This window comes from Xiphias gladius, chromosome 3, assembly GCF_016859285.1.
Source record: "Xiphias gladius isolate SHS-SW01 ecotype Sanya breed wild chromosome 3, ASM1685928v1, whole genome shotgun sequence".
Classification (NCBI taxonomy): Eukaryota; Metazoa; Chordata; class Actinopteri; order Istiophoriformes; family Xiphiidae; genus Xiphias; species Xiphias gladius.
Window position 1 is genome coordinate 16,233,624 of NC_053402.1, and position 17,499 is coordinate 16,251,122.

The 17,499-nt window shown below is 43.0% G+C and overlaps 3 protein-coding genes across 3 annotated transcripts; 2 read left to right on the plus strand and 1 right to left on the minus strand.

Moving 5' to 3' along the window:
- Positions 1-1,422: 1,422 nt before the first annotated feature.
- On the minus strand, positions 1,423-5,507 carry rsad1 (radical S-adenosyl methionine domain containing 1). The gene is made up of 9 exons (XM_040155650.1): positions 5,171-5,507; positions 4,820-4,953; positions 4,500-4,704; positions 4,061-4,426; positions 3,351-3,414; positions 3,115-3,262; positions 2,733-2,787; positions 2,471-2,574; positions 1,423-2,013 (listed from the first exon to the last, which is right to left on the minus strand). Exons 1-9 carry the CDS (start codon positions 5,309-5,311, stop codon positions 1,866-1,868), a joined length of 1,365 nt encoding a protein of 454 aa, XP_040011584.1. The 5' UTR covers positions 5,312-5,507; the 3' UTR covers positions 1,423-1,865.
- A 1,767-nt stretch (positions 5,508-7,274) lies between these two features.
- Positions 7,275-14,294, plus strand: btr02 (bloodthirsty-related gene family, member 2). Its single transcript, XM_040117441.1, has 8 exons — positions 7,275-7,293; positions 8,374-9,395; positions 11,591-11,863; positions 11,974-12,051; positions 12,156-12,404; positions 12,510-12,657; positions 12,760-12,786; positions 13,317-14,294. The coding sequence occupies exons 1-8, from the start codon at positions 7,275-7,277 to the stop codon at positions 13,859-13,861; spliced, it is 2,361 nt and encodes a 786-aa protein (XP_039973375.1). The 3' UTR covers positions 13,862-14,294.
- Positions 14,295-14,323: 29 nt separating this feature from the next.
- cldnk (claudin k) lies at positions 14,324-16,778 on the plus strand. The gene is made up of 2 exons (XM_040123962.1): positions 14,324-14,615; positions 15,685-16,778. Exon 2 carries the CDS (start codon positions 15,883-15,885, stop codon positions 16,528-16,530), a length of 648 nt encoding a protein of 215 aa, XP_039979896.1. The 5' UTR covers positions 14,324-14,615; positions 15,685-15,882; the 3' UTR covers positions 16,531-16,778.
- The last annotated feature ends 721 nt before the right edge of the window (positions 16,779-17,499 follow it).

Genomic DNA, 17,499 nt, shown 5'->3' on the forward strand with positions numbered 1-17,499 from the left:
ATGCTGCTAGATCACGCTCGGGCGCGTCTCGACCGTTTTCAAGCGCCGATGCAAAGACCGACCACTCGCAAGCGTCGGAGGGAAGATGACTCAAAACACCCACCTTAGACGTTCTCCGGGGCGGGTGCAAGCGGCACCGGGGGCCCACACGCCCATGCACCACCGCGTCGTTTCGAGGGAACGGAAAAAGAGTTGGGAGCATGGTTTTTGGGTTTTTTTAAAGAGGGGGAGGTGGGCGGGAGGAGAGAGAGAGAGAGAGAGAGAGAGAGCCATGGAGAACTCTGTGAAATCAGCACCATGGAGAGAGCCCACTGGTTATTAAACCCGGCTCTCACTACCGCCCTGCCACTAACAATAAAAGCCCCCCTTACTAAAAACTGGCAGAGTATACATTGATCCGCATTAAATGGTCACTTCAGTCAAAAGGCGGAGAAAGATTTGGTAACACCGCTTTTTGTGGCCCATCACTTCCCGGAGTGAACTAAGTCTATATGCACTCACTGAGCCCTTCATCAGAAACACCATACTAATACGTAGGGCCTCCATTTGCTCTTCTTCTTCTTCCTGGCATGGACTCCACGAGGTGTTGGAAACAGTCCTATGAGATTCTGGCCCATGTTGACACGATTACATCCCATCATTCCTGCGAATTTGTCAGCTGCACGTTCATGGTGTGAATCTCGCGTTCTACCCCATCCCAACGGTGTTCTACCGGATTCAGATCCGGGGACTGGGGAGGCCTCTGAAGTTCGTGAAACCAGTCGGAGACTTTTGCTCTGTGACCTGGTGTGTTATCATGCTGGAAGTAGCCATTAGAAGATGTGGCATTAAAAAAACGATGACTGCCTGGTATTAAGGGGACCAAAGTGTGCCGTTCCACACGCCATTACACCACCAGCCTGGAATGTCGACACGAGGCGGGTTAGGTCCGTGGATTCATGCGCTTGATGCCAAATTCTGACCCCACCGTCTGCGTGCCTCAGCAGGAATCCGGATTCATCTTACCAGGCTATGTTTTTCCAGCCTTCAACTGTCCGGTTTTGGTGAGCAAGGGGCCCCGCTGCAGCCTCAGATTCCTGTTCCTGTCGGACAGAAGAGGAACCCGATGTGGTCTTCTGCTGTCTGGTTGATTTCCAGAGAAATTTCTTTCAACGATCTGCTCCATTAAACCTCACATAAACATCCACACATTATTCCATCATTGTTGTAAACTTTGTTTTTCATTTATGTTGAATTGTTCGTGTGCTTGTTTACTGAAGTCTATTTTCTCAGTATAAAGCACCACATTACAGAGATCTTTCCAAGAAAATTCCATGGAAATGATGTGAAATTATGAACCCATAAGCACTGCCAAAGATTTTCCCCCAGTCTACTCATAAATAAATAAGGAGTAATTAATATATTGATTTTCCAAAAAAAAAAAAAAAAAATTGCATATGGTCACGTTAATCGAGTCAGAGATTTTAGTAAAGTGTCTGTCAGTGTGCTGAACACGGTGGTGGCAGATTCATCTACTGTATTCAGCCGGTATATTTACAAATGAGGCAAAATTTACATGTATTCTCAATACAGGCTCACACAGAAGGATGAACAGGTATTCCCATCAACTCAAAACAATGTCTTATGTGCCACGAGAGTAATAATTATGTTTAGATGACAGTAAAAAGACTTAATGAGAAATGTTTCAGCGCCAGGCGCGATTGCACTGGTCAGGTTGTGGTGGTTTGAGTTGTCACGACAGCTAAAACGGCAAAGAAACAAAGACAGGGAAATACTCAACGAATTCAATGTGAAAAATGGCATAGCATTTTAGCACAGCATCAAACGAGCTTTCTCCAAAGTTACCCGCTCTATTAACATTACTGTCATTGTGGGTCGGAGGTCTTCTGTGTTTGTCCATCAGCACTGGGGTCCCTGTGTGGCCTCTGGAGGATCTGAGTCTCTAGCTCCACCAGCAGAGCTGGCAGTATGCTGTCCAGTAAGGCCAGTCCATCCCACGAGCAGCGCAGACCTCTGGTAAAAAAAAGGAAACAGATAAGAGACTCAGACATAAGTGTACAGCTGCGATTAACCGAATAGTTGACGGACAGAAAAATTAAGAGGCAACGATTTTGATGGTCGATTAATCGTTTTCGTCATTTTTCAAGCAAAAGCTCCAAACATTCCTGTTTCCAGCTTTTGACACGTGATCTGATTCTTCTCTTTGCCAGATCTAACAGTTAACTGATTATTTTTGGGTTTAGACCGAGTTAAACTAGATATCGCAATCACCTTGGGCTGTATAGCCAGAAAATATGACAGGAATTTTTCACTATTTTCGGACATTTTATAAACAAAATGATTAATCTAATTATGATGATACTGAATATAATTGTTAGTTGCAGCCATCCACAAATGGAAAATCTCTTTCTCGCCAGTGAAAGTGTCAAACTTTGCGTTCAAGTATCACTGAATAATACTCGTACGTCACCTGTCGTCGAGAATCAGCTGTCCACTCTGCAGCAGCTCTTGGACACCGCCGGATGTACCAAAGACTTCGTGGAGGCCCAGCTGAGGGCTAAACAGCTCCCAATGCTGTCAAATACCAGAAAATGACCAGAAAACATTATCATATTTCACAGTATTCACTGAATACTGAACATCATCTTAATCGACAGAGAAGATTACATTAGAATCGAATGTTTTCCATTACATGTCATGTATGTGTAAAGGGTTTATTGTGTGTGCTTCACCTTGTGATTAATGCCCTCTGACATTCTCATTCCCATCACCAACACCTCCTCCAATCTGCCAAACAAATATCTTTCAAAAAAAACTTCACACTGACAAGACGTGGATAATAACAAGGGCAGGACAAGGTGAGTGAATGGACGAGGTCTAGTGTTTCACAATGTCTGGAAAGAACAAGCACATGTACTGTATAGCGACCTCTAACACTATGTTTCCCACACTGTGGGAAATGACGCTCTGTGGATTGGCTGATACATAACTGCTACATTTCACATTTCACGCAGAGAATGTCTGGACCGAAAATTGCAGCCGCCCTCTTGTGTAATAACCAAATATGCTCATTACAAAATGCAACACTACTGCCTGGTAAGTGCAACAGCTCACAGTTCACGACGGCTGAGCCGAATCCTCCTCCGGGTCCCGTGTCCCCTCTGTTGGACTTCACGGATCCAAACGTCAGGCTCGAGAGTCTGGGTCCGGGCCTCCCGAAGGACACCTCCCTCCCCGAAAGGAACAAACCGCCCGTGTGCTCCTGTCACAGACAAAAAAAAGTTAAATCCAACTTTCCCACGAGTACAACATTCAATCAATCCGCACTTTCAAGCTAGATAATCCATCACCTGGGCCGACACCGACGTACTGTCTTCCCTTCCAGTAGCTCATATTGTGATGACTCACTCCATTCTGCACAACACAATGAAAAGTGTTACCGTGTCGATGAAGCTTTGACCAGGTCTGAACCGTGAACCGTGAACAGGGAGCGCTGAGGCTGCTGTCAATCAGAAAGAAAATAACTCTGGATGGCGCGCTGCGTTGTTTCTTGTGAATCCCCTGTGCAGGTGTAGGAAATCCAAATCCAGCGTGGCCAACGCACACAACGCCACTAACAAGGAAAACTACTCTACAGAGAGGCGACTGCTAAATCTAAATACATCAAATATGTGGGACAAACACCCAGAAGCTCTAAGGTCTGCTCCAGCTCTAAACCCCTTTTAAAGCTAAATACTACAGCAGCTGTTTTTTGTTTAAATTTGACTCAACAAATAAACTTGAACTTGAACTATTTTCTACACTAACACTGAAACTTGTATTCATTTGTTCTCTGTTCTTTTATTTGTCTTTATTATACTATTTTTTCTCTATTTCAATGTATTGTCCTTCTTATTTTCTTTTAAATGTTGTTGTGCGCACTGTTATGTCTTATGAACTGCTTTTAGTATTTAAAAAGGCACTCTATTAATAAAGTTGCCTTTCCTGTAATCTGTGCTTCAAGGGGAGGAGGATAGAACATTTTTGAGGTCGATACAAAATCATTCCGCTGAGGACTTACATTTCTTGCAAAGTTTGACACTTCGTACTGCAGAAAGCCATTCTGGTGGAGAATCCTCCTGGCACACTGGTACATCTGTGCCGTCACGTCGTCATCTGGCACAGTCACCTCCCCTTGTTGCACCTGTTTAAACAGCTGGGTGCCTCGCTCCAGCGTCAGCTGGTACAGAGACACGTGGTCGTCGCACACCCTCAGCAGCTCAGACAACTCACTCCCCCAGGATTCGACGCTCTGCCCGGGGCGTCCGAACATGACATCCACCGACACCCTCCCTGGGCACAGCCTCTGAGCCTCCTCAATAGTTTGCAGAGCCTGATGAGAGCTGTGGTCTCTCCCCAGAATTTTCAGATCATCGTCCTGCAAGGACTGAAGGATTGAAAATGTGATATGAAGAGTGCGAGTACACGGTATAATAATCTGTTCTTCTCTGATCAGTCACCTGGACCCCAATGGAGAAGCGGTTCACCCCAGCACGGCAGTAATCCTCTAACTTTGACATTCCCACTGGAGTGGGGTTGACCTCGAGCGTGACCTCAGCCTCATCTGATAGAGTCACCTGCCCGGAGACGGTTTCCAGGAGCGCGGCGATGGTCGACGGGTGTGCCAGGCTCGGGGTCCCGCCGCCAAAGAACACCGAGGTGACGCTGCAAATGAAAACACAGCGGAGACGGGTGAAGGCAATGCGCCGAAAGCCGCGGGGGGATACCGAATGATTTCCTGCGGAACGTCCAGAGGTCAAAGAAAGAAATTTCCCCATACCAGGATACCCGACTGAGCTGCAGCAATGTCTCAGTCTCCCGCTGAAGGCAGTCGGTCAGGATGTGGTAATTGTTCTCTCTGGGTATATACTTGTTAAAATTGCAGTAGGAACACCTCCTGAGACAGTACGGCCACTGTTAATTGGAAGAGGCAGAGGACGTTGGCATCATTTGGGCAAACTGACATGTAGTAGAGACAAAGGTATTATTTGCACTAAAAAAAAAAAAAAACCCTAGAATGAAAATGGATCTAATTCAACTCATAGATATGCATTTGCAGATGTGTGTGTGTGTGTGTGTATCTCTGCATGCAAATATCCCATCAGCTAAAGTGACCAGGACGCCAGCTCACGTGGACATAGAGAGACGCCTGCTTAGTGAGATGCGGCGGGCCTGCCCATTCACGCCCATCCTCAATTGTTCCTCCGCCAGAGAAGCCGCGCAGACCGGGGGAGAGGGCGCGTCTGGCCGCGAGCAACGGGCGTCTGCTCATTCTGCAGACGGGGGGGGGGGTCACCTATGCGGACTCCACTCGAACACACGGCTCCTTAGAGCAGCAGCTGGGCGTGTCTGGCTTCATCGTAACAGTTGAAAAAAAAAAATAAATAAAAATAAAAAGTGTCAAAGTCTGTAGGACACCAGTGTGGCCGAAGGGAACTACACACCGGAGCGTGGAGTCATTCCGCCCGTTCACGTGACTTCCGGGTCCAAACGGGAAATACATCAATGTGATTCCCTCTTCATGTGTTGCGAGGCGCGACCGCGCAGGGGCGCTGTTCCGCCGGTGTAAGAATGACCCATGAGCACTTGCAAACGGCTACCACTGGCAGTAAACGTCACACACTGGCGTCTGTGAGCTCCATTTGGTCTGAAGTGTGGGAGCGAGTGAAAAGCTCAGGCGATTGTGCACAAGTTTATTTAATGCAGGATAACTTCCCATGCAAACATCACAGAACCGTAGTTAGTGGATTAAACAGAAGGAGACACCCCGCCATTAAATGTATAAACGTAAATGACTGAATTTTTAATCTCCATGAAAATATAAGACGGGGTATACATTTTTTTAAAAGAAAAGAAAATAATTATTAATAATAATAGAGTTATGCAACTCTAGAAATTTTACATTTTACACACTTCTTGTCCACGAGTTTTGGCAGATTTGAGGTTGATATGTAGAATTATTAAGGTTTATAAGGCAGTTAGTGCCCTTGGGCATCCTTCATGTGCAGCAACCTTATCCAGACCCTCTCCAAAATATTTTTTTTTAATATTTCAAGAAATATATATATATTTTTAAAGATGTTGATGAATGACTAATGTCAGATGGCTGTGAAAAAATCCTAACGTTTGGCAGACCAACTCTATTTTAAAGTCAAGTAAACAGCTATGTTGTCTAATTAAAAGGCTCCAATTATGACTCACTTTCATCCATTTGCATTAAATGAAAAAAGCAGTCATTTTTTTTAGTTTTCTTATATCAAACATTAGATGTATGATGCATCTCAGATGAAACCAAATCAAATGCAAAACGTGTCCCAATATTTGACAAGAGCATCTGAATACTGAGTGCAGCCTTTTTGTTATTGCCATTTTTGCAAACAGTGGTATTTGTTGTTGCAGTGACAATACATAAAGAGACTAGTCTATATTTGGAATATTATATGTGCTCTACTCGCACAGGATCAAACTGATTTAATGAGCTATTGATTTCCCTGAACCTGAAAACGTCTAGTGGGCTGACAATGACATAACCTCGTAGGGTCACCGATAAAATTGGAATATTAATTTTAACACTGAAAAAACAATCAACACTGTTCGAATGTTAATATAAGCATTCACTCATCAGGATTACACTCAATTAAATATCTTAATAATTTTCAGGTAAGAGGCAACGTAGCTCTGTTAGTTGACAAACAACTGTACAATCCCTAGATTCCTGTCATCTTCAAATAATTACCTCTGATCAGCACTGATTAACTTTGCAGTATTTGTTGGGATGATTATGTAAATCGGCTGTATATGATGTGTCTGTATAAAAGTGAGGAAATCAACATCCGCAACAAAGAAAATGTATAAATGCTCTTATCCTTTGCTATATTATTTCCAAAAAGTGACAATACACGCAAATTAATTGAGTAATTGAACCATTTATCAAAGCATTTCATTAAAGATGTCAATAACTGTGAATGCGCTCACTGCCAGCTTCTGACCCTGCGGACATTTTCCACTTAATATTAAATCTGGTGCCTAGTTACCTCATCAACAGAGAGGGAGAGGGAGAAAAAGTGAGAGAGAGAGAGATGGAGAGAGAGATTGGGGAAAAGAATAGGGATGTTTTCACTGAATACATGCAACAGTTATGGTGATGAGTTCAGTCCAGTGAGGCCCTAGAAAACTTTGAGATAATCCAACTTGAGATAATTATTAAGAGTGAATCTATGCTGTAAATCTTCCAGATGGATAAGAGGAAGAAAGGTAAGCTTACTGATTTATTATATACAGAGGGTGAACAAATATGACATGGAAATGACTAATCTGCTTTACTTTAACTCAAGCAACAAAAGTAAAAAGGTGGCCGTATCATAGGTCATAAAAGTTTGCATGCCATTTAGCAGCATTCCTCGGCTAAAAGAGATCTAGCAACAGTTTTGGAGTCAGTTGCCATGAAATTTTGTAAAGACATTAATGGTGTCTGGAGGATCAACATCTGACTTTTCATCTTGAGTCACCAGCAGGTCATTTTTTTCACAACTTCCAGTAAAATATGTCAACAACAGAGATCTACTTGATTGCCACAGAATTTTGTGAGGACATTCATGATTTGCAGACAATGAATTCTAATGATTTTGATGATCCCCCGACTTCTCCTGCAACACCATCATGTCGTTGATATCTGTGGTTCGAAGTGAAATGTCTCAACGACTATCAGATCGATTTAAATTTGGTACACACCTTCACATTCCCCTCAGGATGAATTGTAATCACTCTGGTGATCCTCAGACTCTTCAATAGCGCCACCATCAGGTCAAAATTTCTCTTTGCTACTTCGGTCAATCAGCCTCTGCTGTACTTTGTGTTTCATGCTAAGTATTAGAAGTCAGCATGCTAACATGCTAAACTAAGATGGTGAAACATGGGTAACATTTCATCACCTCAGCGTCATCATTGTCATTTTGCTCAAACCACAGCTTCACAGACTCATCTTGCTAAAGCTACAGTGGTAAACTAAAAAAAGCAATTCCTCTTTTTGTCATAATCACAGCGCATTGGTAAAACCACAAAATTATTTGGAATATCAAAAAAAAAAAAAAAATTCTTAAGAAACATGACAACAAAAAAATTTCTCACATACTATATTTGCATTATTTTGTGTGCCTCTTGTACAACCTATTACACATGGATTTTATGCACTTAAAAGCTGAAGATTCTACAGGAGGACGATGTAAAAATGGGATAAACAGTAAGAATGATAAGTGTAAGCAAATGCACATTACTTTTTGCATTTAGTGGGTGTTACTTCTGTCTGAAATTCAACTGAACTTCTGTTTTTCATAGGACCCACTACTGAACTGAGGCTTATGGTGGTCGGTAGCAGTGGACCTTCTCAGTTCCTACTAACCAATGCCATACTTGGGAGAGAGGAGTTTTCTAAGGATATCACCAGCATTTCTGGCAGCAGGAAGATTACCGGAGAGCTGGCTGGTAGACGAGTGGCTGTGATCAATGGACCAAACATCTACGACAAAGATATATCTCAAGCCAAGAGGAAGATGGAGCTGAGAAGGTCTAAGTGCTTGTGTATCCCTGGTCCCCATGCCTTTCTTGTTGCCTTTGACTTGGAGAAAATTTCCCCGAATGACATAAGAACTTCCAGACTGATGAAGGAACGCTTTGGAAGGCACTGTCTGAGGCACTGCATGGTCCTCCTGGTCTATGAAGGAAATCTGGAGGGAGCTGCCTTGGAAGACAAGGTGCAGAAGACTGACTGGCACCTGAGAGAACTTATCGAGAAGTATGGTGGACGCTTCCACATATTCAGCAAGAACTGGAGAGATCGCAGCCGGGACATGGAGCTGCTGCAGAAGATAGAGTGGATGCTGGCCTCGTTAGGGGGGGGCTACTTCTCTAGCAGAACTTTCCAGAAGGCTGAGGACTGTGTGAAGAAGGAGGAAAAGAGGCTCAGGAAGCAGAGGGCGGCAGAGATAGAGAAGGCATGGACTGACATGGAGAAGCACTACATAGCGGAGGAGTTGTATCACCAGAAGGATGCCTACACCATCAATGTTGGAGCTGAGCTCAGAGCCAAGGCGGAGATGGACAACGGATGGCTCAGAACTTCCCTGGCCAGAGGGCTGGGGATGGGTTTTGTTGTGGGAGCTGTCATGGGGGCACTGGTTGGGTGTATAGAGGGGCCAGGAGGGATGGTTCTTTATGGGATCATAGGTGGTGCAGTTGGAGGATCAGCAGGAGGAACAGCCCAAGTAGCTATAAAACATATGGAAGAGAGAGTGGCTCCACCTGCCAGACTCAACTTTAATTCAATCTTTATCAATCGCTTCTTCACTGCTCCTCGACCATGACGCCGTGGCATTGACTTGTTACCTGTTTTTCAGGAAGAAAGTGAAAAGAAAAACTTTATACCATATGCTCTTGGTATCTAACTGTTATGTAGCTTTTCAAGCTGACTTGACGGCAAATTAGAAAAGGAAATGTACAACTCCCTTTAGGTTGAAACACTAAATTGACTCCCATAATCCTTTGTAGTGTCTCATTTTTGCACGAGTTATATCATCTACATTCTATACCGCTCTATGCTATGCTACTGTTTTGTCGTACACCATAGCTTAAGGATATTACTAATGGTCAAAAACAATAAATCTCACAGCTGATTCAAACTGTAAATAAATATATTTTAAATAAATGTAGTTGTGATTACTGACAGCAAGTTCGCTGTTTGGTTTGCACTCGTTCGGTAAGCGTGTAACATTTTTATCACCCTCCAGCATTTCCTGGAGTCTTGCTTTGGGTTAGTGTGTAGTTCAATGGGCGTAGCTCAGATAACATTCAGGTCGGAGTCTCAACTGAGAATGCCATTACCAGAAGCACCGCCCCTTTCCTAGACAACACACACACACCTTAGTGCACCTGCTGAGTGTAAACCATTACAGTCTTTACGTATAATTTTCCTGAAACTCCGAACAAAAGCAGTTCAGGCTGACTGCAGTGCTATCTGGATAAGATCAACTGGAATAGGTAAGACCACACTTGGCTCTTTGGGCTCTTCTGTGTTGTTTTCTGTTTCACTTTTGGAAAAGCTACCTATTTTCTGCCTATAAAACAGAACTCGGACCTCTGAATCATTCATGAACATGTTGCGTAATCTGGGATTGTTTCCTGAATGAATGTCAAAGTACAAAGGGGTCGAAACTCAGGGATTACACATTTCATGAGAAACAACCTTCAATCAATCAGTAATTGTTATTTTGTGTTGAGTTGTAGCTCCCCAATGACATGACGAACAATCTGGTTGCTTCCTGTTTGACTACATACTTGATATCACATCTTTTACTTAGCTGCTTCCGTTCTCTTTTAGTCTATGTGCCCATGATCGCAAAGAAATTCTCTTCAGCTCAAATGTCTGTGGCATCGACAATAATAAGAAAATGTGGTAGAAAATAATCAGAAGGCTAGGTTTCACTGTGAGGAGCTCTGCCATGAAATGAATGTTAGTTCAGTAAAAAAACAAAACAACCGCATAACCTGTTCCTTATGTATCATAGAAAATGTCAGGAATGTTGTTGTGCTCAAGAACATGACGTCCATTTGTCCTGAACATCTGAGTGCTGCAAAGTTGGGCTGAAAATGCGTTTTTGCACTGCATTTTTCATAAAAAACAAATATTTAAAATGACAACTTTTTGTTAAATTTTCAGTATGTAGCTTGAAAGAACAGCCATGTACCAATATGTACTCATATACAATGGTGGAAATTAACTAAGTACATTTACTCAAGAAATGTACTAAAGTATAACTTTGAGGTACTTAAAAGAAAAACACACGATAAGCTTATAAAATACAACATACTGTGGTTTCCAACCTTTTTGGCTAGTGACCCTTTATAAAAAAAGCACTATGTACTCAGGTCCCTTGTTACATTTTAGACGTCTGTGACTTGTTCCACCAAAGAGACATTTCCCATCTAAACTGTTGAAAATGTGTAGCAGAATTTTGTTTATTCTCCTTTCTTTCCCCATTTATCATCTCGCGATCCCGCAGATTTATCTTGTGACCCTTTGGGGGGTCCTGACCCCTTGGGAACCACTGGAATAAACTACCTAACTGTATATAAAGTAGTTAAAACTAGCTCCACCAGCTATAACAGTAAGATGCTACTTAGACTTTGGCCCATTAGTAACAACAATCTAATAACATCATGAATACTTCTTCCACTGCTGTTCATTCATATATGTACTCAATAGGTACTCAATAATAAATAATTAATATATACTAGATTTTCAATTAGTAACAGCTCTACAATGTTCAAGTTCCTTCCTATACTATAACATTTTTATTTCCTAAAAAAATAGCTATTGACGTTAGATTCTGTATAAAATACAAACACTCTTTACTTTTGTTAATCAAATGATTTCTACGGGCACTTTTCAAGTTAACTGTATGTGTTACCCGCCCCCAGCCATCTGACAAAACAACAACATAAAAAAGTTTTTCCTCATACTTTCTTGACATCGTCGTCACGTCGTTGTCATTTTCAGAGAATGGCCTCTACCATCGGCCTCCTCCCTGAGAAGCACTTTTTGTGCTCTCTGTGTAGGGACATCTTCACCAGCCCAGTTACCATACCCTGTGGACACAGCTTCTGCTTGTCCTGCCTCTGCCACTACTGGGCGCGACACCAGTCCAAATACTGCCCCCACTGTAAGAGAGTGTTTACTGACAGGCCTGACCTCAGTGTCAACCGCATTCTGGCAGATGTCTCAGACAACTACAGGAAGACCCGACCACAGAAACCATCCGATGAGGAAATGGTACTTGCTTTGCTTGTTTTTGTCAGTCATGTAATCATAGGTGATATGATGTGATAATTAATAAATCTAGTATATTTGTGTATGCTTGTGTCACTGTTGCACATGTACAGGTTATAGATGTTGAGCAAATGATTGAGGAAAGGCTGCAGAAGATAGAAAGGTTGAAATATTCTCTCGAGGTTCAAAAGGTGCGTTGAAAACCTCTATAAAAAAGGTAACATCTTTATAATCTTTGTCTACTCTTAAGAATGCATATAGCTGAATGATGATGATGATGATGATGTCCAATCAGAGCTCTTACCTCAGAGAGGTACGAGAGAGCCAGAGGGTCTTCTCTGCCCTGGTAAATGCCATGGAGAAGAGTCACAAAGCAGTTGTCGTTGCAATTGAGGAGAGACAGAGAGATGAAGAGCAGAGAGTAGAGACGCTGGTGAAAGAGCTGGAACTGGAGATCCAGGAGCTGAGCAAGGAGGCCACTGAATCCGATCCTCAGATTCCTGTAAACGGTGATCAAAGCGACGATACAAAGCAAGCTACCTCGGTAACATCTTCATCAACGGCAGACGACGTGATTGTGATGGTGAAACACTGATCCTGGCTACAATCAGTGAAATGGTTACATCTTTTTTTTTTTTTTGTCACGCAGAAAATCATTTCCACTATTTCCCTCTCTGACATGAAGGAATGGTCAAAGGTTACCGTAGAAACTGACCCTTGTGTTGGGGTCACCAGACGAGCACTGTCACACATGATGGATAAGATAAAAGAAGAAGTCAACAGGCTATCCAAATCTGGTGAGTTATACGTTTTTTAAAAGATATCTCATGTATTGAATCAGCATAAATCAGATAAATTTCAATGCCAGTGACATTTTTCCTATGGCTGTTCCTTCACAGAACTTAAGAGAACAGAGAAATACACAGGTAAGGTTTTGTCTACAAAGAAATGAATATTAGGGACAAAGTATTAGGAAGAGGGGAGAGGTCAGAAAAGGGGGATGGTTATATTGTTTTTTTTTTTGACTATGGGGAGGGTAGTTTTGACTTTCTTCTTAGATCTGAGAGGGGTCTTTTTTATTTTTTAACAACTCACATTTATATTCCAGTAATCTCTTGCATCATTAATCAAAAAAGGAATCAAATATTCACAAATAAGTGTTCTAGTTTGCACAATGGATCATAAAGGTGCCCTTGCCTTTTTTTGGTTATTAATGGTGTGAAGAGTTGTACCAACCCAATGCTGTATTTTGACGTATTAGGGGGAGGGTGTTGCAGTTTGTCTAAGTCAAGGCTATTGTCCAAATAAAATGTTGATAATGCTTGAGAGGGTGTTGCAATTTTTAAAAAACGTACGAGACTGAACCCCCCTCCCTACCCTAGTAAATTTTGTTCTGTCCTTCGGTGCTCCATGTTGTTTGACCCATTCTTGACCGTTTCTCCTCCCTTTTCCCTAGTGGATGTCAATCTGAGTGCTAAGACAGCCCATCCCTTCCTCTCCATCTCGGACAGCAGAAAACAGGTGAGACACACAGACAAGCTTCGGGAGGTACCAGATCACCCCAAGCGGTTCGACCGTGTGGCAAACGTGCTGGCCAAAGAAAGCTTTGACAGTGGGAGGGTCTACTGGGAGGTGGAGGTCGGGGAGAAGATTGAGTGGAGCCTGGGTGTCGTCAGACAGTCCATAAACAGGAAGGGCAAGTTCACTGTCTGCCCTGCAAATGGTTTCTGGACTTTAAGTCTGAAGGCTGGAGCGCAGTACGTTGCCAACACCTCTCCTGTCACCCAGCTGGCTCTAGAGCAGAGGCCCAGGAAGGTGGGTGTGTTTCTGGACCACACGGAGGGCCGTGTGTCCTTCTACTGCGCAGAATCTGGAGTCCACATTTACACCTTCACAGATACCTTCACTGACAGGCTTCATCCATTCTTCAGTCCTGGTCGCCTGCACGGTGGCAAAAATGCTGCTCCCCTTCTCATCTGTTCCAGTTTTTGCAGCATCTGAACATCAATCTCGATACAAGATTTATAAATCTCCTGTATAAAACACAGTTGCTTTTCTTGTAAATGTCTTTTCAATATCTATTCAGTATGAAAAATATATTTATTAATTTAAAAATCAAAATGAAAATCTACAATGAACCACATTTTCCCTGTCAGAACAGTGAACAAGAGGTTGCATAAGGACTGACTCACTACCCTTGAAAACTTCAATGAAACCCATAAGCAGATTGAAAGAGGGCAGAAGAAAAGAGAAGGCTCTCATAAATGAACAAGTGAGTCAAAGTCGAAAAAGAGGAGAAAATGGGTTGCTGAGTTGGATGGATGTAAGGGGGTGCAGGGTTGGGACAGCGGTTGACGAAGGGGGGGGCCCAGCAAAACAGCAGGGCATTGTGCTCGTACACCAGGCACTGGGAGACACACTCAAACACATTCACGCATTCACACAATAACACGGTCGCGCACACAGGCGCATGCTTCTGCCCACTGCCACACAAACTTGCGCTGGCATCTCGGAGGGCAGCCCCATCTCCAGTCCAGTCCTGGGTGTCGAAGCTGATCATCACCCTTTCCTGCACTTCGCCTGACCTCTTAGATAGAGCCTCCCCTGCTCTCAAGCCTTCCTGTGGATTAAACTGAATTTTCAGGGCCGTCACTCACAATTTCAGGCATCCGCAACTGATCTACACAAGCAAGGACCGGTACCACTAACCTGTGGACCACGGGGAGCAGAGAGAGTCCACCATACTTCATCTGAGGTAAATATCCTTAATAACAGCTTCTGTCAGTGCATCAGTGACATTTCCAAAAATGTCAAGAAACAATTTGACTGAAAAACTGATAATTTTGTTTGATGTAAACTACGTTTGTGTGATGAGTTTCATGGAATATAAAGAATGTTCCCAGTAATTGTTCTATAATTATGTTTAGCTGTATCACAATTTAATATCCCTGTTTCAGTAGTGATGGTCTCAGTCTGGCAGGTGTACAGGATGTTATCAATTGCTCTTGCGTCATTTGCAATATTTCCCTGAAATGCATCAGAGCCATTAGTTGTACCAAAGATAAGGCACAGAATCCTACAGTGAGGTCCAGGGGCCCTCAGGGGCCACTGAGTGTCTTTGAGAATTGTTCACTACCGTGAATTTATGCACAATGTTTTGTGACAGTGTGAGACTGTAAACCAGTAAAAGTGGTTGTTCTGGCTTCCTGGTTTCATATGATACATTATTATCTGCCTATTTACAAAGCAGACTGTAATTTTCCTAATATCACATCTTGTAATAATCACCTTAGATGGATAAGTGCTTATCAAATAGTGATCTAATGGGTAAAGCTGATCCTTTTGACATTTATTCGTCTATCAGAAGCAGTTTTTCGAACTGATCTCGTGAAGGGAGGGTTTGATTCACAGAACTGGTCAAATATGGATACTGAGAGCTGTGATACATGTGATGATACAGGTCCTCCTGGCCCACTCTACAAGCCTTCATGAAAGCTGCTTGTGTTCAGAGTCTCCTCATGTTTTTCTGAGATAATCCACTCACCCGGCAAGGCGTAGCTCGACACCCACAGCTGTGTCAAAGAAGGCTATTCTCTGTGGTTCCTACTGGAATCCACTAAACATGGGCCTCCCAGCCTATTTCCAAATATTTATGATAAATATATGCCCCATAAGTCTTTTCATACTTTGCTTATGCAATGCTATAAATTGTTGCAAGAAGTAACAAGTCGTAAATATATTTGTATTAGTAAATTTTGCACTGCTATTTGTATGCTGAATAAAAATGGATTCATATTGATTCTAATTGTTTTTCTGAATTTTAGGACATCGACCTTGCCTAACCCAAGCTGAACTCATCCACCTCATCACCCAAAGACTGAGGATCCGGTGGTGGAGCACGACATTTCCAGTACTGTAGACTGCCACATTTCTTTGTGGGACTATACGTGGGCCCTCTGCAACAGACAGAGACAGACAGAAAACCAAGACAAATCCATCTGATTCAAACAACACCTTTCACCATGGCAACCACGGGCATGCAGTTGTTGGGGCTAATCATGTCCATTGTGGGCTGGGTGGGTGGGGCGATAGTCTGTGCCATCCCCCTGTGGAGGGTCACTGCCTTCATCGGTAACAACATAGTGACAGCTCAGATCATTTGGGAAGGTCTCTGGATGAATTGCATTGTGCAGAGCACAGGTCAGATCCAGTGTAAGGTGTATGACAGCTTGCTGGCTCTGCCCAGTGACATGCAGGCTGCCCGCGGCCTCACTGTGTTCTCCATCCTGCTCTGTGGCCTGGCTCTGGCTCTGGGGGTCCTAGGAGTCAAGTGCACCAAGTGCATCGGTGTGAACAGCCTCAAGGCCCGTATTGCTCGCATCTCTGGAGCCCTTTTTGCGATCGCGGGGTTCCTCTACCTTGTGCCCGTCTGCTGGACTGCCCACTCCATCATCAGGGATTTCTATGACCCACATGTGGCGGCTCCACACAAGCGTGAGCTTGGCCCTGCCCTTTACATTGGCTGGGGGGCTTCAGCCTTGCTCCTGATTGGGGGATCTCTGCTCTATGCTGGGTCAAGTCCCCCTGGCATCCCAGGCTCTCCCACCTTCAGCAGTGGAGAAAGTAGTCCTCGCAGGGCACCTGCCACACAAGTCAAAGGTTATGTCTAAGTTGCCAAAATGTCTGAATGCCTTCAAGTCTCACAAGTCCACCCCAAACGATGACATACCTGTTTTTTCTCCTCTTGATTTTGCTCCTTGTAATTATTTTATATTTAATGTTATTCCGGTTTACTTTTTTATTTGAAAAGCCACAGGAAGCTGTTTAGGGAAAATTGAACTCATTTTATTATTTCATACCTGATATCCTCAAATAACCTTTTTTCTCTGTCTGTCAGTGTAAAATACAATAAACGTTGTGGTTGTCGAAATCCTCTACTGAAGGAATTTGTGTGCGTCCACATTTTTACAATTACAGATATAATAGCTCTTTAAAAAAATCTTACAAACATATGTGTCTGAGAGAAGTAGTATAGTTGTTTTGAAAGGGAAATCTTTGTTTGGCTCATTTATGTAGACGCTACTATGTGTTCTAATGACAAGAACAATAGAACAATGGGGATGTGTGTACATTTTCTTGTGGTGCCATATTGTTGAGAAGTGCGTGTGTGTGCGCGTGTGTGTGTGTGTGTGCGTGTGTGTGTGTCCACCATCTCCTCTTCCCTGTCTCAGCTACCCTGTACCAGGGACAAAGAAAAATATATTATATTCTTTCATGACATACAAATCCTTGTAATCCCTCTATTAATAAATACAGTCATCCATGCTGTGGGATGTTACAAGCCAAATTGGAAAAAAAAATCTTTATTCATGAGACATTTTTCACATCCCTCAGATTCTGTGCTCATTTACCTTTGAAGTAAATGATCGCCCACAGAGATTTTCAAACACAGTTAGAGCCTTGGAACTTGGTTACTGTACACGCTGACATGATATTGTTTCTCAATTGCAGTATTTTTTTCCAAGCTAAATCTCTTACATTCCATTAATTGCATAACAACAAACCCTGGAATTTGCTCTCCGTCTGCTCTAAACAGTAAATTTGATCATAGCTGCGAGGGCATACATTTGCCCCATCCG

Bases quoted from the DNA above. Each gene is read 5' to 3' on its own strand.
- rsad1 (XM_040155650.1), bottom strand. From the start codon at position 5,311: ATGAGCAGACGCCCGTTGCTCGCGGCCAGACGCGCCCTCTCCCCCGGT. The intron at 4,427-4,499 runs GTGACTGATCAG...TCAATCCTTCAG, and splicing joins GCTTCTCCATTGGGGTCCAG to TCCTTGCAGGACGATGATCT. The intron at 3,415-4,060 runs GTAAGTCCTCAG...TGTGTTGTGCAG, and splicing joins TGTCAAACTTTGCAAGAAAT to AATGGAGTGAGTCATCACAA.
- btr02 (XM_040117441.1), top strand. The intron at 12,405-12,509 runs GTAACATCTTCA...TTTGTCACGCAG, and splicing joins ATACAAAGCAAGCTACCTCG to AAAATCATTTCCACTATTTC. The intron at 12,787-13,316 runs GTAAGGTTTTGT...CCTTTTCCCTAG, and splicing joins GAGAACAGAGAAATACACAG to TGGATGTCAATCTGAGTGCT.
- cldnk (XM_040123962.1), top strand. From the start codon at position 15,883: ATGGCAACCACGGGCATGCAGTTGTTGGGGCTAATCATGTCCATTGTG.